This window comes from Triplophysa dalaica, chromosome 1 (assembly GCF_015846415.1).
Source record: "Triplophysa dalaica isolate WHDGS20190420 chromosome 1, ASM1584641v1, whole genome shotgun sequence".
Taxonomy (NCBI): Eukaryota; Metazoa; Chordata; class Actinopteri; order Cypriniformes; family Nemacheilidae; genus Triplophysa; species Triplophysa dalaica.
The window spans coordinates 35,155,342-35,181,059 of NC_079542.1; the positions used below are offsets into that span (position 1 = coordinate 35,155,342).

Below are 25,718 nucleotides of genomic sequence, written 5' to 3' on the forward strand. Positions count from 1 at the left end.
CTCAGAAGAACTGATGTGCTTTTCAAGATCTGGAGAACGACAATCCCCTGTGAGAAAGACGAGTTTGACACATGGAAAGTGAAATGTGACCTCTGCATTTAACCCAGTGAGTAGTGAACACACAGACCCAGAGCAGTGGGCAGCTATCACTACAGGAGGCAACCAGGGGTTAGGTACTTTTCTCAAGGGATGTCAGTTGCTACCTGGTGGCCCTGAGAATCGAACTGGTGATCTTCTGGTCAGGAGTCCGACTCTCTAACCACTAGGCCACAACTGTGCATGACTTCACCGAAAATTAAGTCACGGGGCAGCGCACGGATGGCCGAAGTATACTTTTGCCCTAAAAGTTTGTCTTCTGATCTCATTAATGTTTTTTTCATGCATTGTGTGTTTTGAACTTGCTATTCCATTTTTTAACAGTCGGGATCTATTCTGTCTAAAAGAAGATTTTTAAATATGAGGGTGCAGTGGTCTCAACCCCCTGTACAGGAAAGGATTGATGCAGATGAAAAACGTGAGTCTGTTCTCACAAACGCATTCTGCACATTACATCTAGACATTTACATTTAGTAATTTAGCAGACGCTTTTATACAAAGCGACTTACAAAGAGTTCAGGGAGCTGTAAGCGATATGTCATACAGGAGCAATACAGTAGGTGCCAATACAAAGTTACTGGTTTCAACAAAAGCTAGACCACTACCTGTTGAGTTTAATTTGTTGGTCAAGTATTCACAGAAAAGTTGTGTTTTAAGCAGTTTTTGAATTTTGTGAGAGATGTGGTTGACCAGATCGAGTTAGGAAGAATGTTCCCCAAGGAACGAATTGTGAATGAGAACGAGTGGGGATGTGATTTACTGCCATTATGGGAAGGCAATACAAGACGCCGCTGGTTTGCTGGATGCAGGGATCTTGATGGGGAGTAGGAGTCCAGGAGAATGTGAAAGAAAGCCTTAGCATTAGTGATGAACGTTAGCATCAGTCTCTGTCCGGGAAACCGCCCCTAACACTCTTAAAGAACTACCATTCACTTTTACTGTTGATAAAAGTTGTTCATCTGTAATATCTGTTTTCTACCATTTAAACTTTAAAAGAATCAGCAGGCATGATAAGAGGAATATGTCTCAAGTCTTCATTGACTTTAGTTCATTTCTAGTCAAGAGTCGTGTTTACAGTGAAAGTCTTTTGTTTTTCAAGTCAGCAGTTTTCAGACACACCCAAACACATCCCGCCCTACACGCTCATATTGTGAGGGTTTTTCTCTGGACTCTATTGTTTTGCCACTAGAGGTCACTATTGGGTCCCATCACTGCACTAATCAAGAACTGTTATTAGTGTTATTGTTTGCAACTGTCTCCCCATAAGGTTGCCTATTTTAGAGACTCTGTGTCTTTCAGTCTTTGCTTGGTTATTGTAACTGTTAGTCATCTCTGGTATTAAGCTCTGTTGATCTCTTTGTTCTCTCTCATGGTTTTTCGAGTAGCTCTTGTCATTTGGATTACTTTTGTTAAATTCACTGGGGATTTTTGCCCAGAGGTTTATTTTCTTGTGGAAAATAAATCTACTCATTTTTTTAACGTGAGTGTCTATCCGTGTAGGATTCCACCTACACCCTGTGACTCTGTGGTAAATGTTCTTATCGCTATCTATACGACCCGGGTTCAGCCCTCAGCCTGAAAGAATAACCAATCCAACATGAATCCAATGGCAGGACACTCACACGAAGTCTTGACCACCGTTCAACACAGTTCAACACGACTCAATGGTAAGACGACACGAGACTGCTCTAGCACAACAAGAGAGTTTGATGACAGAACAATCTCAAATCCTCTCGGATCTACTATAGTCTGTCCGTCAGATCTTGGAGTGACTGCCTGCACCAGCCGCAACCTCCCAATCAGGAGTAGTCGATTCTGTAGTTCCTCCTAGGCCTATTCCAATAGCGGAACCTCGCCTCTCTCCATATTCCCCCACGTTTGAACTGCAGCCTACTTCAAAATAGCTTATATAATCACCCTCCTTTCGGGCAAGGCACTTTCCTGGGCAACATAGGTGTGGATGGCACAGGAACCATGTTGTACAAGCTTTGCAAGATTTGAAGAGGAGCTCAAACGAGTTTTCGACCATCTGCTCAGTGGTTGACAAGCTTCCGGAAGGCTCCTGAATCTACAACAAGGCGGTGATAGCGTTGCCGATTATGCCATTCACTTTCGAACACTAGCAGCAGGAAGTGGGTGGAATGACGAGGCTCTGATGGTTTGCTTCCTAAACGGATTGTAAGGGGTGATAAAGGATGAATTAGCATTCCGAGAACCAGCAAGCACTCATAGACCGATACTCATAGACCGTGCCACACAGCTGGATAACCGCCTGAGAGATAGAAACCAGGTTCGTTTTGCTTTGCATAATCCACCTACTGATGTTACCCATGTTCCCAAGCCAACAGTGCTTCAAGAACCCCCAGAGCCCATGCAGTTGGGGAGGACCCGGCTCTCTTCCTCAGAACGAGATCGTCGCATGAGAGAACACTGCTGCATTTCTTGTGGTCGACATGGCCATTTTCGATCAATTTGCCCTGAACTCTCGGGAAACTATCAGCCCCGTGCAGGAAAGGAAGGACTGTAACGGGAGTCACACGTTCAGATTCACCATCTAACACTGGACTTTTCCTTCCTGTCACCCTCACTTGGGGAAATCACAGACATGAACTCCATGCTTTTATTGATTCCATTCCGAATTTCATGGATATTACCCTAGCCAACAACCTCCTGATTCCCACAGAGTTCATGCCTGAACCTCTTATGGTTAGTGCGCTGGATGGCAGACCATTAGCCCCAGGGAAGACAAACTGACAGTGGCCCCCAAAACTTAGAAACAAACTGGGGACCTCTGTCAGAGACCACGTCCAAGGGGAGGCCATGGACACGGAAAACGTCGTCAAGGACAATCTTAGCGGTCTCCCTAGCAGACGGAAGCTTAGGGAGGGGAATAAAATGAACCGCCTTCGAGAACCTGTCCACCACAGTGAGGACCACGGAATTGCCACAGGACGGAGGAAGTCCTATGATGAAGTCCAAGGCGATGTGGGATCAGGGTCTCGAAGGGGTGGGTAACGGACGCAGAAGTCCCGCCGGAAGACGGTTGGAAGACTTGTTAGTCGCACAGACTGGGCATGCCGAGACGAACTTGTGAGCATCCTGCGCCATGGAAGGCCACCAAAACTGCTCCTTAATAAGAGCCAACGTGCGAGAAACCCCTGGGTGACAAGCTAGCTTGGAGGAATGTCCCCACTGGAGGACGTTGGAAAGGACCGACAGAGGAACAAACAGCAGGTTCACTGGAACCTCGGCCGGAGGAGTAACACCATCCAAGGCCTCGCGAACCAACGATTCCACCCTCCAAGTGACCGCCCCCACCACACGAGCGGGAGGAACAACGGACACAGAGGGGGTGGAAGTAGTCCCGAACTCGAACTGACGCGAAAGGGCGTCTGGCTTACCATTCTTACTCCCCGGCCGATTAAAACGCCCAAAAAAGAGAGCCCAGCGAGCCTGCCGAGAGTTCAATCGATTCACGGAACGGATATATTCAAGATTTTTATGATCGGTCCAAACCAAGAAAGGAACCTTAGCCCCCTCCAACCAGTGGCACCACTCCTCCAATACAAGTTTCACGGCTAACAACTCCTTATTACGGATGTCGTAATTCCGCTCTGAGGAACTGAGCCGGTGGAAGAAGAACACACAGGGATGTATCCTGTCGTCCAGGGAGGAACGTTGGGACAAGATCGCTCCTACCCCAGCCTCGGAAGCATCGACCTCCACTATAAACTGACGAGACGGATCAGGATTGACCAGAACAGGAGCAGAAGTAAAAAGGCTCTTAAGTTTATCAAAAGACGTCTGCGCCCGCTCCGACCAAACGAACCGCCTCAAAGTGGAGGTGAGCTCCGACAAGGGAAGAGCGCCCTGTCCAAAACCTTGGATGAACCGTCGGTAAAAATTCGCAAACCCCAGGAAACGCTTGATCGCCTTGCGATTTACTGGGGTAGGCCAATCAGCAACTGCCTTTACCTTAGCGGGGTCCATCCGAATACCATCAGACGACTGGATAAAACTCAGAAACGGAACCGACCGTGTATGAAACTCACACTTCTCCACCTTAGCGAACAGGCGATTCTCAAGTAACCGGCTTAAGACCCGTCGAACGTGCTGAACATTGTCCCGCTCGTTCTGTGAGAAGATCAAAATGTCATCAATATAGACAAAAACGAAAAGGTCGACCATGTCCCTCAGCACGTCATTGACGAGTCTCTGCCGGAGCATTCGAGAGGCCAAAAGGCATCACACGATACTCAAAATGGCCTGTGGGAGTGTTAAAGACGGTCTTCCACTCATCCCCCTCCCTTATCCTGACCAATGGCTATTCTTGACCGTGATGTCGTTCAACCCCCGGTAATCAATGCAGGGGCGAAGGGAACCATCCTTCTTCTCCACGAAGAAAAACCCTGCCCCAGCCGAAGAAGAACGAATAATGCCGAATAACAAAGAATCAGCCATATACCTTTCCATGGCCTCCCTCTCAGGACCAGAAAGAGGGTAAAGGCAACCCTTAGGTGGAGAAGTGCCAGGTAAAAGGTCAATCGCACAGTCGTACGGGCGGTGCGGTGGTAGAGATGTCACTCGAGACTTACTAAAAACCGCTCTCAGATCATGATAGACCCTAGGTACCCCCGTAAGGTCTACAGGTTCCTCCTGAAACAGAGGGGAAGAAATCAAGGGAGAGAGAGCAGTATTTAAACAATTAGAGGCAGAAAAAAACACTCCAACCACAAAAAACATTTCTTTTCCAGTCAATATGAGGGTTATGTTTAGAAAGCCAGGCGTAACCCAACACGATAGGAGCGGAGGGAGAATGAATCAGGAGAAACTGCAGCAACTCTGTGTGATTGCCGGAAGCAGGGAATGAAACCGGCTCAGTGGTGGAGGAAATGTTGGTGAGAGGCGTACCACAGAGCGTCTCAACCGCAATGAACTGAGTGAGAGGAATCCCGGGAATCTTCCACCTCTTAGCCAGCTCAATGTCAATAAAGTCACCCTCCGCTCCAGAGTCAATGAGGGCAATCACCGAGTGGCTCACTCCCCTCCACTGAAGGACTGCAGGAAGAACAGTACGGCTGCGAGAGTGAGAACTAGTAAGGCAAACGCTTACCCTACTAGAAGAAAGGACATCCAGTCACTACATGTCCAGGGTCACCACAATAGAGGCACAAGTTGTTAGCCCGGCGTCAACGACGTTCAGAGTTGGAGAGCCGGGCGCGGCTGATTTGCATGGGCTCCTCCAGGGGCGGAGCAACAGATGACGGTTGGACTACATCACAGGAAGCCCCAGAAGAATAACCCGTCAAACGAACTCCTCACCGTGTCGCTGAGAATCGAGTCCCAGACGAAAATCAACCTGGAGGGCAAGCTGTATCATCCCATCAAGCGTCGGGGGAAGCTCCAGCGAATAGATCTTGTCAAGCACCCGATCCGCTAATCCATGCAGAAAACGATCCCAGAGAGCCTTGTCGTTCCAACCGCAAGACGAAGCCAAAGTGCGAAACTCAATTGAGTACACACAAAAAGACCTGCGACCTCTTTGTAGGAGGGACAACGACCGAGCTGCCTCGCAGTGAAGTGCGACCGGTCAAACACCTTCCATAGCTCCTGGGAGAACAACTCAAAAGAAGCACAGCAGGCATGGTTACTTTCCCAGAGTGCCGTACCCCATTCCCTGGCGACACCCTTCAGCTGCATGACCACAAAAGCTACTTTCGACTGCTTGGTGGAAAATCAGGAGGGCTGAAGAGAAAAGGTCAGAGAGCATTGTGAAAGGAACAAACGACAGGAAGTGGGCTCACCGGCGTAGGGAACTGGAGGATTGAGGCGAGGCTCCGGTCGGCGGGAAGAGACTGCGTCCGTCTCAACCGGTGCTGTACTAGCAGAAGCTGCCGCTGAAATAGCACGGGTCTGGTCCAGGTGCTGGGCGATTACAGCGAGTTGTTGGGAGAGAGTAGAGAGGCCAAGACGAATCTCAGATACCTCCTGCTGCTTACGTCCTAATAGCACTCCCTGGCTAGCGACAGCTTGGTCAATGTCGACCTATCCGGGAAAGGTAAACGGGAACCAAGGAAGAACCGAATGGGGAAAAATAAATCCAAACCGGCTCACGGGTTGCCACGTTCCTACAGATAAATATGAACAGGTAACGCACAAAGCATAGCGAGAGCAACACAGTAACAAACAATTTACATCGCCACAATGAGAGCTGGCACAGCCAAGCTCAAATAGGGAAAGCAGCGATCAGGAACAGGTGGAGGCAAACAAGGTACCAGATGATCGAAATCTGTAAGACAGAAAATACAGCAGAGAAAATAAAACACCAACCAAAATACAAAAAAACAACAGGCATTGAGGTAAAAGCTCTTGGAAAATGTTCGAGTTAAAACTGCAATTTTCTTTTTGACATTGTTGCATTTCCTGATTTGAATCTTTCACATCACATACAGCAACGAGAACCAATGCATGATCTTTATACTCTGATGACATTTACATGTTATGCTCCAGGTGAAAAAATACCATTGTATTTCCTGGCTAAAGGCAAATTTTTTATTTCTGCATTAACCAAAATTATCATTAAATAAACATGATGATGATTAAATGACAAAAAGCAATCCATGTTTAAAACCGTGTTAAAATACGAATGATAAATAATGACAAATGGGCCTACGAATTCCATTTATTTTCACTTCCGTGTCTATTAATACTACAGTAAATATAAATCAATCGTCTTACAGGAAACATTCGACGCAATCCCATTTTTCAGCCTTTAGTTAGTGTTAAACTTCAGGTTCCTTTCCAACACTAAGTTTCTTTCTGTGTTTTGGATTACACTTTAAATCAAATCAGAAATAGGTTTGATGTTTTGAGAGAATTCTTCTGCAGATCTGGGAGCACATGAACTAGACACAGAGGCATGCAGCTTTTGAACTTGTTTATTTCAGGGAAGACAAATCCTTATATAGTGCACAATAAGACACCTGTTATACCAAATAAGGTATAGAAAACATAGCATGTCAGACAAATCATTTTTAGCTTAGAATAAATCCCCTTCCTCCACATTTAGCCAGCTGTCCGCTCAGCGAGCAGTTTTCCACTCTCTGAGCAGTAAAACCCCACATAGGCTACACTTATTCATTCATTTATGTGGGCTTATTTATCTATGGGGAAAATAATATCCAACAGTTAGAGTGTAATGTTGCTGTTAGAGCATAAATAATACCTGCGAAATGACAAAGCTCAACGTTCAGTGCGAAGCGAGATAATGTCTTTAGAATAATTCGCTTTTCAAAGACTACAGAGAATGGCTGGATCGGACAACAGCCCTCTACTTCCCGGTTACATGATGTAACTATTCCGAGTGCTTTTAATAACCTCCGTCTAAAGGTTTACGCCATAAAAGGGGTGTGTCTTTCCTTAGAGTAGAGGAAGAGCCGCTTGAGTAGTGTTTGGTTATCAGAGATTGTAAACATTTGACTGCTTAACTACTTTCACTGTCATCACAGTCCTACAGCTGATAATAAGAATTCAGCGACACACATTCAAAAATAACAACGCACAAATAACAGCTTCATGACTTTAACATCGGCTGTGAAAGCTGTTCTGTGTAATACACTGATATTGTGTGTGTTTGCGCATACCTCTTAAACACTTCTATGAAACCTCCTCTGAAGTCCTGCTTGCCGTCTCCTGGTCAATCTGCTTGTTTTATTATGCAAGTCTGTTACTGTTTATTGATTCAAGTGCACTGAGAGGGGGGCCGACCAATCACAACAGCTTGAGGAGCTGAACTTACTAATATGGTTTGTGTGGGACATCTTCACACACTCACTGTAAGCGGGGAACCAATCACGACAGACCTGGTCAGCTTTAGCAGTCAGAGCGTTTCGGAAGACAGGACTTTGAAGAAACCGGAAGAAATCCAGTCGTTTCGTGAGAAGAGAGACAGCGGTGGATGATAGACTAGAAATATGTTAAATATAAACATGAAAATCCATTGTTAAACAACCAAAAAACACAATCAAAGCTTAGAGAACAGGATAAAAACAGGGCCTTTAAAGGGATAGTTCGGCCCAAAATAAAAATCTGTCATCATTTACTCATCCTTAGGTTGTTTCAAACATATATAAATGTCTTTGTTCTGTTAAACACATATAACTGAAAATTGCTAAAAATTTTATAAATGTCGTTCTGTGACAGCATATACTACCATAGTAGGAAAAGCAACATTGTATATTTTGTTGTTCTGTTGAACTCAAAATTAGATATTTGGAAGAATTTAGGAACACAACCAGTTCTGGGGCAACTTTGACTAACATTTCATTTTTACTACTATGGCAGTCAATGATGCCACATAATTACACATTTAAATGAATACAGGTATGAAATGACATGAGGGTGAGCAACCTTAACAGAATTGTAATTTTTGTATCACTTCAAGTCGTTTTTAACACATTAGTATTGCAGAGGGGAAAGTGTACCTTGCTCTCAAGCGCTATCTGCCACAATGTTGTTTTTTATGGTAATATCGGAGCTCCATTGATTATGGCTTGTCGACGTCGTGGTGCAAGCGCATAACTCAAGAACTAACTCAAATCAGCTGTTCTCAAAACAAAATTCCAAGTTTTGCATCTGAAACTGTGACAAGTTAATTGGCTAAATTTAAATGTGAGGAGGTTACATGACTCATTATACAAATTCTTTACTTAATAAAAGTTATATACAATAAAATTCAACAAATTGTTGGTTTAATACAATAAAATATTTATATAAATGTATATATATATATATATATATATATATAATAAAAACAGTTTTATTATTAGACACTAGCCAGGGGTCTGTTTCCCAAAAACATCGTTGGCCAACTATGGCCACAAGTTCCCTCATTTTAACTACAGGTCTAGAGCTGTGGTTAGAAACATGGTTCATTATTATTATGACAAGCATCAGCTTTCCTTTGGCTCAGTGGTTACAGCATAGCGTTAGCAACACCAAGGATATGTGTTCGATCCCAGGGATTGCACATACTTCAAAATACAAATGTATACTGCAACGCCATTTAGTCGCTTTGGATAAAAGCATCCGTCAAACGAATAAATGTAAATAGACTTACATGCATTATGCTTTTAAGCAAAGAAAGCAGGTAACATGCAGCGCACTCTATATGCATCATTATTAGCATATAAATATTACATTTTACATCTTTAATTGGTCAAAACAATAAAAGCGCAAGGACCTGGACCTATGTGCTCAGGAAATCCCTAGGAGGAATGACATTGGAGGAAACTAGCGAATGAATGAAACACCTTGAAATTAAACAACATATAGCAAAAATATGACAACAAAAATAGTTTTTAGATGCAGCGCACGTTATTTACAGGAATATGACGAAATTAAACCGATCTGAACGGATTAAGTCGAAGATGGTATTATTCTGCCTTCACATGCTCTCTGTATTTCAATAATTCCCACTTCAACCTGGAAATGATTTATGGAACAGTGTTCTTTTTATCTTGACAGATAGTCGTGATTAGCCACAGTCTCAAACGATAACAGACGTACAGCTGTTCAATCTGTCCTCTATATGTGTGAGAGGGATGACATTTGTGTGTATACAGTCAGTTATTTACATGTAATATAATAATAATAGTGAGAATACACAACCCTGTGGGTCTCCAGTGTTTGATGTCTCTCTGTTTACTGCTCGTCTGTAAGAAAGCTGCAAATCCATTGACAGATAATAACAATAACAGAGAGATGCAATGAACTCAATCCCACAAACTGGATAAAACATGTTTTGCAGGTCAACGCTTTATTAGAATAACTGTTAACATTTACAGTATTGGCAAAATAAAGATATCGGCTATATAGAAATAAACAAGTTTAAATAAAACTGAGGAAATATAAATTACTTATCAGAGATAAATAAAGGATCTAAAATGTATTGCTGTGAAATTCACTTTATATGATAGTACTGATCCATTGAGCCCATGACACACTATTGTGCTACACACCGAGGTTATTTTAGTTTACTTAACTTAAAACTTTGAAAACATTCCTGTTCATAAAGAGCAAATCAAATATTGACCTAAAAATTATTGGAAAAACTTAACTCAATGACAAATTGAAATGTGGCCTCAAATATAAACAGAATTAAGTTTAAATCAGTATAATTATAACAATTAACAAAACCTTAAATAAATCTAACATGAAAAATTAATTAATCTTATATAGCAACATTAAAAATAAGGCAATACATTACAAAATGACAAAAGCATACACCAAAATTGCTAAAACTTTAATTTAGATTAACATGATAAAATCTAATTTAAAATATTAATCAGAACAAAAACAGAATAAAATCAGAACTATTTTAACTCAGCTACACACTTTATCAGGCTTTGACACACAACTAACAACACAAATATAGTGATGAGGATTATAATGAGATTCAAGGTCAGCAGTGATGTGAACACCACACATCAATAATAGAGAAGGACCAGGAAAATCAGTGAATTAAAGAAATAAATAAAATGCTCTTGCATTAAAGATTCAGTTTGTAGATTCAGATTAATGAAGTTTAACACAAGTACCTGTAAAGAAAACAAAGTCAATTTAGATCAAAGGTTCGATATATTTTTTATATTGATATCATTGTTAGCCAACAATGGTTCCATCTATTCCATTTCATTTCAACAAATGATTAATAATATACAGTGTATATGCAGTCGTAAACTAAAGTGACCTGCAATAAAAATCTGAAAAAAAAAAAAAAATCTACACAGCAGGTCTGTGCATTTAATTTAAACAATAAATCTGTGACAGAATTAATGTGATTTCTGGAACTAAATGTATTTCCTCAATGATGATGTGATGCTTAAGTTAGACTTTACACTTCAGAGAACATTTAGCAGAGTCAAATATGATTTACAGTAAATTACCTCCGTATATATTATCACTTTTCTTTCAGTAAACATGGTTTCAGAATAACTTTACAGAAAATCATACTTTAGTGTCATCAGTGTCTCAGTGAAACATCTTTAATGTTTGTGTCTTTGAACTCTCAAGTTGTCAAATAAAGTGCTATTGTGGCAAGAAATTAAAAACCTTATGATATTGTTAGTTATGAAGAAAATAATATTTCAGGAGAACTCAGACTCTTGAATTCATCCCCTGTTTGTGTCTTTTAATTGATTTATCACAGAGAGTGACAGAACCTTTAAAATACACCGTTTACAGTAGATACACAAACATATACATTCGGTAATAAAAATATATTTTATATTATACTTAAAGATAACATGATCACGTCACATCCAGTGGGGACAGAATTTGTTTATAAAAGGTTGTAAAGTCTTTTGTCGCTCACATTGCGCCGCTCACGTGTACTGTAGACAGTGTGTTAAAGTGTGTGTACTCGCCTCCGTCCTCCATCTGTTCCTCTTCTTTCTTTTCTTTCTTGGGTAGTTGTGTCCAGGACAGTTTAAAATCAGAGATGTTCAATCCCAGAGCAGACTGGAGCTAAAATCCATCAAATATTTCAATCCACACATGAAACATACTGTCATTTCTCATTCTCTCATCATCACTCATCTCATATATTTACACACATCAAACACTCTCATATATCACTTCTCTCTTAAATCATCACATTTACTTTTGTATTTTAAGACTCTTTTTCTCACCTGATGGAGGATTTTGTCGCTCTCAGCCGCTACATCACCACTGGAGGAAAACTTCAGCCTCAGAAAGGTTTTTTTAATATAAACTGTACACGAGACACAGAAAAGCAAAACTCAACAATCAAATAAATATCACCAGGATATTATACAACTATATTGAGAAACAATATAAAGCAATCAAAAGTTCCAACCCAGTCTCACACTAAAGTGTGTAAGACACACGGTGGTCAAATAGATGATGGGTGTCAGCGTCCCGCTTTGCCTCCTCTAGTCGTGAAAATAACACGCATGTTTGAAGGTGGAGTACCAGCAGGGGGAGAATTTCCATGACGACAATTGTAATGTTAACAACACCATACATACTGTATATTGGGGTGTAATGTACTTTGCCTCCATTAAACTGTGTAAGGCTGTGATTGTTTATTTATCAGACATCGTATTTTGCGTGCTTTTAATATTTTGTTTGTACAAAGATGCATTTGAGCACGTATCCCGACCCCGCCCCTAAACATGACGGTTCGTATATTATGCAATATAAAACACAGCACATTACAGGCAGATGAGGCTACAGATGCTAATTATTCCAAGTGCTCCGAGGGCAAAGATCAGACCCAAAGTGCTCCAGCTCTCCATCCGCCATAAAACTGAAATCCGGCAGCTCACAGATTCAAAATCTGCCACCGGAATGGAAAAATAGTTCTGTCAGCTTCGATAGTAAAATGCCTTTGGCTCTCATGTGTCTTGTCATTATGTTATAACGATCAGCTGTTCTGCTCTGTATATCATTCGCAAGAATCAGACAATATCCGGACAAGCCCTTATAGCAACGCGTTATTAAATATTTGATACTTACAACAACACTGTGTGTGTTTATCTTTTATTGTTGTTTCTATTTGTCTGTTCTTAAGATAAATGGTATATTCCAAAGCTTCTGTTTTATACACGTTTAGTTGGTTAAGACGCAGCAGTTTTGTGATAACCTGCCAACTGGCTCTCCTGGTTGAGTCTGGTTTCTCCCAGTTTTTTTCTCAATTTATATACTTTATTGGAGTTTTGGTTCCCTGCCAATGTCTGCCGTATTGTGCTTGCTCACTGGGAACATGTTTTTAACATGTTAGTCAAAATGAAACCGTTGTATCTTTCTAGGAATGCTAACGTACACCCGGCATGAGCTTTTGGATATCGGTTTGCCGTTCCCGGAAGTTATATCAGCAACATTCAACTCGTCCCTGAGATCGCCAAAACACCTGATGCTACACACCCCACACGGCCGGGCGGAAGTGCTCGCCGGCGGCGTCGAGATCGTAAACAAAGGCGGGAGAAGCGCGGAGGGCTAAGAGCTAGGCTAAAGCTAACACCACACCGGCTCTCTTTACCCAGCATTTTCCTTGCTAATGTACGACCATTAGTGAACAAAATGGATGAGATTCGACTTCGCATCATCAACAATAAAAGACTTTTGAACTGCAATGTCATAATCTTCACAAAAACATGGCTACACAGCGGCATACCAGAGAACGCTATTGAGTTAGCGGGCTACAACACACACCGGGCGGATAGAACGGCAGAGGAATCCGGTAACACAAGAGGAGGTGGACTGTGCATTTATGTCAATAAAGCTTGGTGCAAAAACTCTGTTATTGTGAGGAGACACTGCTCGGCTAACCTTGAGTCTCTCATGGTTAAATGTAGACCGTTTTATCTGCCACGGGAATTCACTTCCACCATTATAACGGCAGCTTATATTCCACCGGATGCTGATGCCAAGCTTGCTATGAAAGAACTTCACGCGGCCATCAGTAAACAACAGACTGCTCACCCGGAGGCTGCATTTATTGTTGCAGGAGATTTTAATCACTCTAACTTGAAGACAGTGCTCCCTAAATTTCACCAGCATGTTTCCTGCCACACAAGAGGAAACAAAACCTTGGATCATGTCTATATAAACATGGCTGAAGCTTACACCGTGACCCCCCTCCCCCACCTGGGTCAATCTGATCACCTTTTTTTGTTCCTCACCCCCAAGGATTCACCTCTCATTAATCGTGTGAACCCATCAGTGAAGACCATCAAGGTGTGGCCTGCGGGGGCAGACTTCACACTCCAGGAAAGGTTTCTACACACAGACTGGAGTATGTTTGCTTCTCAGGCCACCAGTGGCTCTCACACGGACATAGACAGCTTCACCTCCTCTGTATTGGACTACATCAATACCACCATTGATAGTGTCACAGCTCAAAAGCAGATCACCATATACCCGAATCAGAAGCCATGGATGAACAAGGAAGTGCGCCTCCTGTTGAAAGCATGCAACACTGCCTTCAGATCAGGTGACGAACATGCCTATAGTACTTCCAGGGCAAATCTGAAGAGGGGCATAAAAAAGGCCAAGCACTGCTACAAGTTGAAGCTAGAGGAGCATTTTTCCAATTCTGACCCTCGACGCATGTGGCAGGGCATCCAGGCCATTAGTGACTACAAACCCAACCACTCCATCCCCATAGCCACAGATGCTGCCTTTCTGAGCGAGCTTAATGACTTTTATGCACGCTTTGAGAAAGACAATAAGGAACCTGCCACCAGGCTCACACCTTCTACTGACCACCCAATCATCACACTAAACTACACAGATGTGTACACTGCACTTAGCCAGATAAATGCACGCAAGGCTGCTGGCCCTGATGGCATCCCTGGTCGCGTACTCAGGGCATGTGCGGAGCAGCTCTCTGGGGTCTTCACAGATATCTTCAACCTGTCCCTCGCCCAAGCAGTGGTTCCAGCATGTTTCAAATCCACCTCCATTGTACCTATTCCGAAAAATTCCAGCCCGACATGCCTGAATGACTACCGCCCTGTAGCACTCACACCCATTGTTATGAAGTGCTTCGAGCGGCTGGTCCTGTCACAACTAAAAGACTCTTTATCATCCACACTGGACCCATTCCAATTTGCCTACCGTAGCAATAGGAACACAGATGACGCGGTGTCCATGGCGCTGCACTCCGTGCTCACACATCTGGATAATAAGGACACTTATGCACGCATGCTGTTTGTAGACTTCAGCTCTGCATTCAATACCGTCATCCCTTCCAAGCTAATCCTCAAACTTGGAAACCTAGGCATTAACAATTCAACCTGCAACTGGATTATGGACTTCCTGACAAACAGGCCTCAGCTTGTTAGGTTAGGCCACATCTGCTCCACCACCATCACCCTAAACACTGGTGTACCACAGGGCTGCGTACTGAGCCCCTTTCTCTACTCCCTTTTCACACTCGACTGCAGACCTGTGAATGGACCTAACTCCTTCATCAAGTTCGCAAGCGATACAACAGTGATTGGTCTCATCAGCAACAACGATGAGACTGCTTACAGGGAGGAGGTACGGCACCTGGCCACATGGTGCTCAAACAACAACCTGCTTCTTAACACCTCCAAGACAAAGGAGATCATCGTGGACTTCAGGAAGGCGAAAGGAGGCACACACGACCCCATCCACATTAACGGGACGGCTGTTGAACGTGTTTCCAGTTTGAAGTTCCTGGGAATCCATATTTTGGAGGACCTGTCCTGGACCACCAACACCTCATGCCTGATCAAGAAGGCTCACCAGCGTCTCTTCTTTCTGAGGACACTGAAGAAGAACCAACTGTCTTCAAAACTGTCTTCAAAACTGTACAACTGTCGTTGTATGGTCTGGTGAACTTCTATCGCTGCACGATAGAGAGCATCCTGACCAACTGTGTCACAGTGTGGTACGGGAACTGTTCTGTTGCTGAGCGCAAGGCACTGCAGCGGGTGGTGAAAACAGCCCAGCGCATCACAGGGACTACACTCCCTTCCATTGAGGACATCCAGAAGAAACGCTGTCTGCGTCAAGCTCGCAGCATTCTCAAGGACTGCTCTCACCCCGCTCATAGACTGTTTACTCTCCTGCCTTTCGGTAGGCGCTTCAGGTGCCTCCGGGCAAGAACCAGCAGACTAAGAAACAGCTTTTTTCCCAGAACTGTTTCACTATTGAACTCTGCTCCCCACTGATCCCACTACCCCTCATAACTTTAACTGTAATGCTGCTATTACATTGTTTACATTGCACTACAGGGCTGCCACGCATGACTGAACTGTACACACCAGTACTTCATGTTATCTGCTCTACCGGACTGTTTACATACACATAGCATCATTTGCACTCTATACTACTCACTTGCACACCAGGAATATTACACTGAATGCTCATTTGCATTAATGGACTACTTCTGCATTACCTCATCTACTGCACTGTAACTTTCATAACTGCATTACCTCATCTATTGCACTATAACTTCAATAACCGCATTAATGCATGTACTGCACTGTAACTCATCTATTGCATAAGTAACTGCATCTACTCATCTACTGCACTGTAACTTCAATAACTGCACTAACTCATCTACTCCACTGTAACCTTAATAACCGCATTAATGCATCTACTGTACTGTAACTTCAATAACTGCACTAACTCATCTACTGCACTGTAACTGTATTAACTACATCTACTCATCTATTGCACTATAACTTCAATAACTGCATTAACTCATGTACTGCACCGTACCTTTAATAACCGCATCAACTCATCTACTGCACTGTAACTGTATAACTGCATCTACTCATGTATTGCACTATAACTTCAATAACTGAATTAACTCATCTACTGCACTGTTACTGTATAACTGCATCTACTCATGTATTGCACTATAACTTCAATAACTGAATTTACTCATCTACTGCACTGTAACTGTATAACTGCATCTACTCATGTATTGCACTATTACTTCAATAACTGCATTAACTCATGTAGGGCACTGTACCTTTAATCACCGCATCAACTCATCTACTGCACTGTAACTTTAATAACCACATTAACTCATCTACTGCACTGTAACTTTAATAGCTAATGTCTATAACTAATACACACTCAAGTCACTTGCAATATTGTATAGTCTATATTGTTATCTGTTCATAACCACCTGTACATTATGTTCACAGTATATAGCCTTCTGTTTATATTGTTCATAGCACATACAAACTGTCATATTTTCATAGTACATGCCCATTGTATAGTATTTTCCTAATATTGTATCCTGTATTTATTCACACTGTATATCCTGCACTTGCTAATTGCACTTCTGGTTAGACCTAAACTACATTTCGTTACACTGTACTTGTATATGTGTAATGACAATAAAGTTGAATCTAATCTAATCTAAAATTGTACCCCATGATATTATTGCAATTTTTTCTGACCTGTTGAAACAACATATAAAGTATGTTTAGCTCATCTATAACTCTTGCAATAAATCCTTGAAAGTTGATCATTGTGTACAATGCCTATGTATGAGTGTTTATGGATGTCTGTGGATGCACTTACTTTTTGCATTTTTCTTCAACTTATTGTTTTTCTTGCTTCTAGTTTGCTTATACAGATGCTTTGATGCAATGCAAATATAATTGATAAAAACAGCATGAATTCAGTTATATTCAGTTCATGCTAGAGTACAGTCCTACATATAATGAACAATTGGTCTGAGCGTTTGTTATTTTCAGAGCTGATTATTTGTGTGGGATGTTAACCCATGGCACGCCACTAGTTGAATTAAGGGCTTATTTAAACCTGGTCATTCATGCATTTTCTCTGATCAGTAATGCTATCCGATCGTGAAAAGACCAGGTGTAAATGCCCTCCGAAACGCATTAAAGATGTATTTTAATCCGATCGCTCAAACCACTTCAGGAGGTGGTCTGGGATGCATTCTAGTCAAACCTTGATCTCATTATCTTGAAGAACATGACTTGTGGTTATTTTGCAAAAGCATGATGCCACGAAAGCACAAGGACTTTGAAAGAAAATTTTCCATGCCTTTTTAGACACGACAGCATTTGCAGAAGTACATAAAGCAAAACAACAGTGCGAGTCATTTAATCTTGGCCGAAATAAAGGGTTAACATTTGGATTCTGCACACAAATAGAAGACCAGACTCATATTTGTTCAGCTGAGACGCATTAATGTGGCCATGTCATGGTTCCACTATCATGTCATGTTTTATTCTTGTCTCAAGTGGAGCCATGGCATTGCCTGATGGTTTTATGTGGGGAGAGATGTTTTTGACAATGACGGTCTTCCATACTCTCCCCGAGTCGCGTGATCATTCCTACCCTCCTGTTTCCTAGTTTCTGTTAATTACCTTCCCTATAAAGAGTCCTCATGTTTCTTTGTCTCGTTGCTCGTGCATTACTTCTTGCTGTTTCATGTATATGATACCCTGTTTGCTGTTTTGACTGTTCCTTGCCCGTGTCTGGTCGTGTTTATCACCCTTGTCATAGTAAGTGTAAGTTTAGTGTTTTGTATCCCAGTGTTGGTTCTCTTAGTTTTGATAGTCAGTGTCCTTGTTTCTGTTTTTAGTTTTCAAGTCTTGTTTTCCCAATTGTGGGTTTTGTTTTGCCTGTTTTTTTAGTGTCTAATAAATCTGTTAACATCTGTACCCATACCATCTTGTCTGAGTCTGCCTGCACTTGGGTTCTCCTGCCCTGTCTCCCTACGTGATCCGTGACAGGCCAAGTGTTAATGCATTGGTTTTAATATATCAGAAAAATGCATGAATTGACCAGGTGTGAATAGTTTCAGTATATTTTGCGATTGAAACTCATTTTCAAGCTCCTTTAGTTCATATAAGTAGAGCTCTATGATTTCCGTGATACGAGTTGCAGATGCAGAATGCTGCTATTTAATATTTCATCCGGCTGATCTACGCGTGTCTGAGTGAACGATGTAAACAGTGTAAGTGTATTTGCATCTTCATCGTTGATTGAGAAATGCACCCGAGCTCAACAAACATTTATAAAAGTTTTGATTTGAGATCTTTACACACACCCACACACACACACATTCTAGTGACTTTAATCACAGAATGATTTTAAGGGATTTAAAGAAACCAATTTCATGAAACAAATCCAATTTACCTGCTCCATGAACCTCCACCTCACACAGAGACAAAGGAGATATACGTCCAGACATGACCACGTTCACATAACGTCCCACCATCCCATAACACGAGAAACTGACAGTAGAACGAACTTGAAGACCAGGAATTACAGCACATCTAAAGAGAGAGAGATAAATAACACAAACAATCAGTCAGTCGAGTCTCTATGGTGGTGTTCAAGTGATTTCATGAATGACTTTACATGGGATTGTTGTTTCCATTGTTTTCAAAAGAGTCCCCAATACGAATCTCTGCTCCACTGGTTTGTTCAGTAAAACCGTCTCTTCTGTTACTGATGATCACTGTAGTGATCTCATAATCATCCAGAAGATCCAAACTCCACCACGGGTTCATTTCAGATGATGTAAGTGAGCAGGTAGGGGCGATATCAAGTCTATATCTTTGACCATCTATGGCGTTTGCAGCTACATTTGTGGAGTAAGTAGATGAGAGTGTAGCCGTTCCTTTCAATGCCAAATTCTCTAGAAAACAATTCACATAAATAATCATACATATAAACACTTCTGTGGTCATCTTAAATATATAGAATATATTTGTAATGAATATTTTTTATCTAACATCAAAATATCAGGATGATACTTCATGACTGTTTTTAGTCTTATGAGAACTGTTTTCTCTTCTCACTATCCATCATAAAAAGAATCTGAGACTTCAATGAGAATAAATTAGATTATATGATGAGATTCGTGGAGTCGGCATGCCGCCATTTTTATTTTATATGTTCAAATCTTAACTACATACTCTGCCCATTGTAGAGAGAAAAATACCTTCTTTATTTTATTAATTTATCTAATATTAATAATATTATTAATAACAATCCATATAAAGCTGCTTTGCAACACTGAAATTTGTGAAAATCACTATTTAAATAAAACTGAATTGAATTGTATTTGGATCTCTACACATACTATTAAATTTCATATAAAATATATGTATACTGATAAACAGAAAACACATCGTCCTGCACATCATCTTATAGAAAAAAATACATAGTGCCTAAATCACAGAATAATATTTCATAAATAACTAATTTAACGGAAGTAATTTGATGAACTGAATCACATTTACCTGTTCCGTACACCTCCACCTCACAAAGAGCGAGACGCTGAAATGTAGGCATGAGCACATTCACATAACGTCCCTTCATTCCAATACACGAGAAACTGACAGTAGATTTGACTAAAAGCTCAGGAATTACAGCACATCTAGAGAGAAATAAATCAATAAATCAATCCATCAATCAAAGTTTTTTAAGTGATTTAATGAATAACTTTACATGGGATTGTTGTTTCCATTGTTTTCAATTGAGTTTCCAATACGAATTTCTGCTCCGTTGGTATGTTCAGCACAGCAGATTCCTCTGTTACTGATGATCACTGTACTGATCTCATATTCATTCAGAAGATCCAAACTCCACCACGGGTTACTTTGAAATGTCGCAACAGAGCAGGATGCTAAACCAGGTCCATATCTTACACCATCTATGGCTTTCGCAGCTGTGTAGTTGGTGGATAAGGTAGATGAGAGTGTAGTCGTTCCTTCCCATGCAAAATTCTCTTAAAAGAAATTCACACAATTGATCAAACATATAAACACTTCTGTGGTCATCTAATAACCATGTATCTCTTTAACCCCGCATGAAAACACTTGTGATAATAAATGCGATACAATACTGAGATTCATGGAGCCAACGTGCCGCAATAATGATTGTATTTCTTCTTAATTAAACATGTTTAAATTCAATCTTGAATAAATGAACTGAAAATATTACTTGTTTTTACTCACACACATATACAGTAGTTTCACTTCAGATGACATATATTTCCCCCCTGAGGTCACAGTACTTTTATGATGTATATACTATATGTGTTTCCTGAAGCTTGAGTGCGCATGAAACACGTTTATTGTAATTTCACGGATGAGTGATGTGGAGCAAATTTGTTTTAAATCAATAACCGGAATGGACCTATCTATGATAGGTTGAACACCAAATCCAGGGAAATATCAACGACTACATCTCTAGCCCCGCCCACTGGTTCATGCATGACAGAACCAGTGAGGCGGAAATAGATAGAAAGAGCAAGTAATAAACATATATTCCGTTAAAGATAGCTAAATATCGCGACATCCCTTGTTTTGGAAGAAAAGTTGCTACATAATCTTCCTTCGGATTCCGATATTAGGAATGCAGGGTTAAAGTTGATTTTTAAAGATGATCCAGCTCACATTGGAAAAACATGGAGGGCTCATTCGTTTCATTTCTATGAGGATTCGTTCGTGACCAAGGCAGAGATCGATACAGAATTTGTGGAGAGTTTGAAATGAAAAGGCAGTGCTGTGCCGTCAATATTGGATGCGATAGCAATGGTGCAGCAAAACATTTTTATACTATGCGTCATTATTGCTTTGTTAGGGATTGCTTGATTTGCCCTGAGCACTATTCGCATGAGATTAGTATTACCTGGGGACCTCTGGTCAATTGTCTTTCTTGCAGAGGTTGTCTGTGATCTTAAGCCTGTGCGAATCGGGATCTCTGTGATTTGGTGGGCTCATATATAATTTTTCAAGGTTTTATACAGTGTTTGCGAATAATGGAGGGTGCTTTGAAGTGTTTTGGTATTATTTCGGGTGCTGGATGATATACATGAGTTACCTGGAGTCTCCCTTTTGTTTATTTATCATGGAAAGTATCGGAGGATTTGAGACCCATGATCGCAGTGATCTTTGGTACAGGTACAGTCATATATCATTAAACGAAATAATGATGTGGTGAGGTCATTTATAAATCACAGGAGACCTCCAGTTAATACTAATGCCCTGCGAAAACTGTGAATGAGTGCTAATGTGTAAACTAACGTTACATCTCGAACCAAATTCACAGAAGGCTCCAACTATGCAAACTGCTTTCCAATCAAAGCGGTGGGTGTTGACATCCAAGTGTCTTCAATGCGACATGCCCATAAAAAAACACATACACTTTGTTAAAGTAATAAATTAATCCAGTGCTGATTCCAGTATACAGTTAAAGATCTTATTACCTGTTCCATAGACCTCCACCTCACACAGAGAGAGATTCCGAGCTGTAGGCATGACCACATTCACATAACGTCCCACCATCCCATTACATGAGAAAATAATCGATGTGCCGACTTGAAGATCAGGAATAACAACACATCTAGAGAGAGAAATCAGAAAACTGAGAGTCAGTGCCCCTGTTCCAATGAAAAGTGTTGAAGTGATTTCATGAATAACTTTACATGGGATTATTGTTTCCATTGTTGTCCAGTGAGTTTCCAATACGAATCTCGGCTCCACTGGTTTGTTCAGCCCAACCGTCTCCTCTGTTAGTGATGATCACTGTGCCAATCTCATATTCACTCAGAAGATCCAGCCTCCACCATGAGTTCATTTCATGTAATGTAACGGAGCAGAATGTGTCTTTATCTATTAAACCATATATGGCACGTTGAGCTACCCAGGCGTTGAGATGTGTGGAGGACTGTGTAACTGTTCCTTTAAGTGCTACATTTTCTGAAAGAACATTTAAAGACAGTTAATCAATCAGGCTGCAGATGAAAAGACACCTGTGATAATCTACAAATAATAAATCTTTTCAACCCTCACGTTGAGTTTGTAGTTTGACAATTTAACATAAACTGAAATAAAACTAGTAATCTCAACACACAATTTATAATAATTAACCTTAAGAGGACGATCAGAAACTTAACACAGAATTCAACTGTAATCTAACCAAGAACCAAAAATCTTTTTTAAATAAAAAAATGAAGATCACAATTTGAAATTATTCCACATTTGTGTGAAACATATGTAAAGATTTCTTACCTTTTGAAGTGCCTACGTTGCCCTGAATGGAAACAAGACCTGTTGAAATTGTTTTGAAATTTAGGTGTTAGATCTTCTTTTCTTAACATTTAAAAAGTGGTGTCAAAGATTTGAATGAAGAATGACTGACAGCATGTATAATGTTGAGATGTTTGTATGTTCTATGAGATTATGTAAAGTGTACTCACCAGAAAGTAAAATCAGTTGAATGAGTTTTTCCATGTCACTTCAGGAAAAAGTTATATTAGAATAGATTATAGATGAGAAGTGAATTGAGTGTCGTATGTGATATGAGCAGAATTTATCTCTGACGTTACAGATGAAGATTATCAGTGTGAGAGTCCTCCTCTCTTCTTCACTCTTCTCGCAATACATCAGTACATCCCTTTGACATTTGCCTTTCTCTCTCCACCCTCATCACATCAGCACTCAATGTCTTTAACATCTAAAACACTTATTTACAAATCAAATCCGGTGTCCCGAAAATAGCACGAATCATCAACTGCACATGGACATCTTGTGCTTGCACATGTAAATCTTGTGCTCTCACCTGGAAACCACCGGATAAACAAAGAAAACAACTTTTAACAAGACAACATTCCTTTTAACCATGAACACGAGCCAGTGTATTATTAATAATCAATCTCATCGTGTTTTGGGTTGAGATTAGAATAATGGCACTTTCATCAGGACAATTTAAATCCAGAGACCAAATAACATAATTTAACAATCAGAAATCAAAGTAAGATCAGACAACAGATCTTTAAAAGATCTTTTGGTTCACCTCAGTTCACAACTCTATTGGCATGGATGAATTGTTCTATCTATCAGAGCTCTGGTTTGTTTTGGATTGTTTTGTTTAAGACTCATTTGTTAGGAAGATCAATTCAAATGAAGGATCCGTCATGTGTTTCTGCAAGAACGATGACGATGAGTGATTGTTATTTATTAATCTGATTTGTTATGTTTAAATATTGGTTGTGAAAATATAATGTGCACTTGAGACGTGTCATTGGTGAAATGAGTGAAATCCAGAAATGACTCTGGTAAAGTGGTAAAATGAATCAGTGTGATATGCGTGTGTAGGGCGGGCTGTGTTTGGGTGTGTCTGAAAACTGCTGACTGGAAAAACATAAGACTTTCACTGTAAACACGACTCTTAACTGGAAATGAAAGACAATCAATGAAAAACTGAGAGATATTCCTATGATCACACCTGCTGATTCTTTTGAAGTTTACAGTTATATATATCTCTCAACTCAACTCAACTTTTTTTATATAGCGCTTTTTACAATTTTCATTGTTACAAAGCAGCTGTACATGAAACACATTTAATACAAGTATGAATTCTAAAGCAGCCCCCCCGGCCAGGCAGATAGTGCAAAACAATATGCAAACGGTGGTGAGGAACCCAAAACTCCCATCGAAAAAAAAAAACTCAGGGGAACCCAGGCCCAACCAGGGGATTCCAGTTCCCCTCTGGCAAAAGCTGCTGCCTCTGCACAAGCTCAACAGTGCTTGCACAACAAGGCTTAATAAAAATATAAAAATTAAGGATTTAAGATTATCATTAACAATCTAATAGCATTTGAAATGTTGCAGGAAAAACAAAGTTGTCGCGTCCTTTATCCAGCTCTATCCTCTTAGCTCTTTTCAGTTAACCGCTTCCCATTCTCAGCTCTGCCATCAGGTCTGGGCATGAACTGCATCATGTGGTAACCTTGGAACAAAGAGACAAGACTGGCTGAGAGTAGAGTACTGTTCTGCACTCTTTGATGCAACAAGTACATCTATATCCATATCTATCTATATAAGTTTGCGATATAACAGTGTATGTGACAAAAAAGAAAAATCTTGAATGAGCATCATCATCATCACCTTCGTCATACTGACACCTGCTGTCCTGTAGTGTACAGAGAAGAGACCACACTTATACAGTAATGTCTGTAGGACTTAATTGTACCACATTTGCTTTTAATGCATCAACAGTTTAAACTAAACCATCAATATATGAGGCCTATGGTACAAACATATACTTCAAGTATTTCGTATCAGGGAATGTGGGTTTTATTTGCGGTATACAAAAAAATGCATAGAAATGCAAAAAGCTAAAAAAATTCCTAGATTGAGCAGAGTTTGACATTCTCCAGACTGTTGACTCAATAAACATCACTCATGTGTGTTATCATCTGTTCTTCTTTTAGCTGAGATTCAGTTTACACATCAAATACAACAAACATCACACGTTCAACAATCTTTCAAACATCTTTATGTTTAAATATACAGCAAACACATAAATTCTCCAAAGCTCAACCTCACTTATGTGAATGAAGCCATTTTTTTAAGGGGCCTCACTGTGCACAACACACAGAAACATCTCCTGTACGTACAAATACATATATTTAAAGCAAAATTATAGAGAAGATATCTTAAGCGTATTCAAAATTTCGCACATATCATTGCGAGAATTGAATTACAACACTATCAGATTGAAATATGAACCAGTTAAAAAAACAAATTTTAAGGTAAATGCATCAGTCTGGTTGTCACGATCCCAGTCCTCGTTTCCCCTATGTTTGTGAACTTTTTGTTACTTCCTGCTCTGTGCCATGCTTTGTAGTCCTTTGTAGTTTTTAGGTGTAAATTAGTTTCTCAATGTGTGTCTTTTTATCTTATTAGTTTCTATGTATTCAAACCCCAGTGTTTCCTTTGTCTAGTTGTGCATTTAAGGTCAATACAATTATGTTTTACATGTTTTGTGACTGTTGACATTTTATCTAATGGACCATGAGTGTGCACAACTTGTAACTATGAAAAGATACAGAGAACATAAAACTCAAAATGAGCTTGTGTTTATTTGTAAATAATTTTATTGAACTTAACTTTTGTCCAGAATCTCCATCATTTTCTCCTGACGTTGTCCAATTTCTTTTAGTTCTGGCACGATTCTATTAATGCTGGTCAGCTTTTTTTTTCCAATGATCGCCTACAGTTTTCTTCAAGTCTCTGCTAGATATGGCCGTACAAGAGATTCCAATACTGCAGTCCTTC

General features: G+C 40.5%; 1 protein-coding gene across 1 annotated transcript; it reads right to left on the reverse strand.

Moving 5' to 3' along the window:
• Window positions 1-4,404: 4,404 nt before the first annotated feature.
• On the reverse strand, window positions 4,405-22,979 carry LOC130417698 (uncharacterized). Its single transcript, XM_056743417.1, has 14 exons — window positions 22,856-22,979; window positions 22,668-22,706; window positions 22,082-22,355; window positions 21,863-21,999; window positions 20,101-20,380; window positions 19,893-20,029; window positions 19,006-19,285; window positions 18,754-18,920; window positions 11,787-11,869; window positions 11,485-11,622; window positions 5,901-6,141; window positions 5,419-5,532; window positions 4,970-5,154; window positions 4,405-4,752 (listed from the first exon to the last, which is right to left on the reverse strand). Exons 1-14 carry the CDS (start codon window positions 22,887-22,889, stop codon window positions 4,405-4,407), a joined length of 2,457 nt encoding a protein of 818 aa, XP_056599395.1. The 5' UTR covers window positions 22,890-22,979.
• Between the last annotated feature and the right edge of the window lie 2,739 nt (window positions 22,980-25,718).

Excerpts from the sequence above, each read along its gene's own strand:
- LOC130417698 (XM_056743417.1), bottom strand. The coding sequence starts at position 22,889 with ATGGAAAAACTCATTCAACTGATTTTACTTTCTG. Across the intron at positions 6,142-11,484 it reads ACACACTGTCTACAGTACAC|GTCGACATTGACCAAGCTGT; the intron begins GTGAGCGGCGCA and ends TTTCCCGGATAG. Across the intron at positions 4,753-4,969 it reads TTTCCTCCACCACTGAGCCG|GAGGAACCTGTAGACCTTAC; the intron begins GTTTCATTCCCT and ends CCTCTGTTTCAG.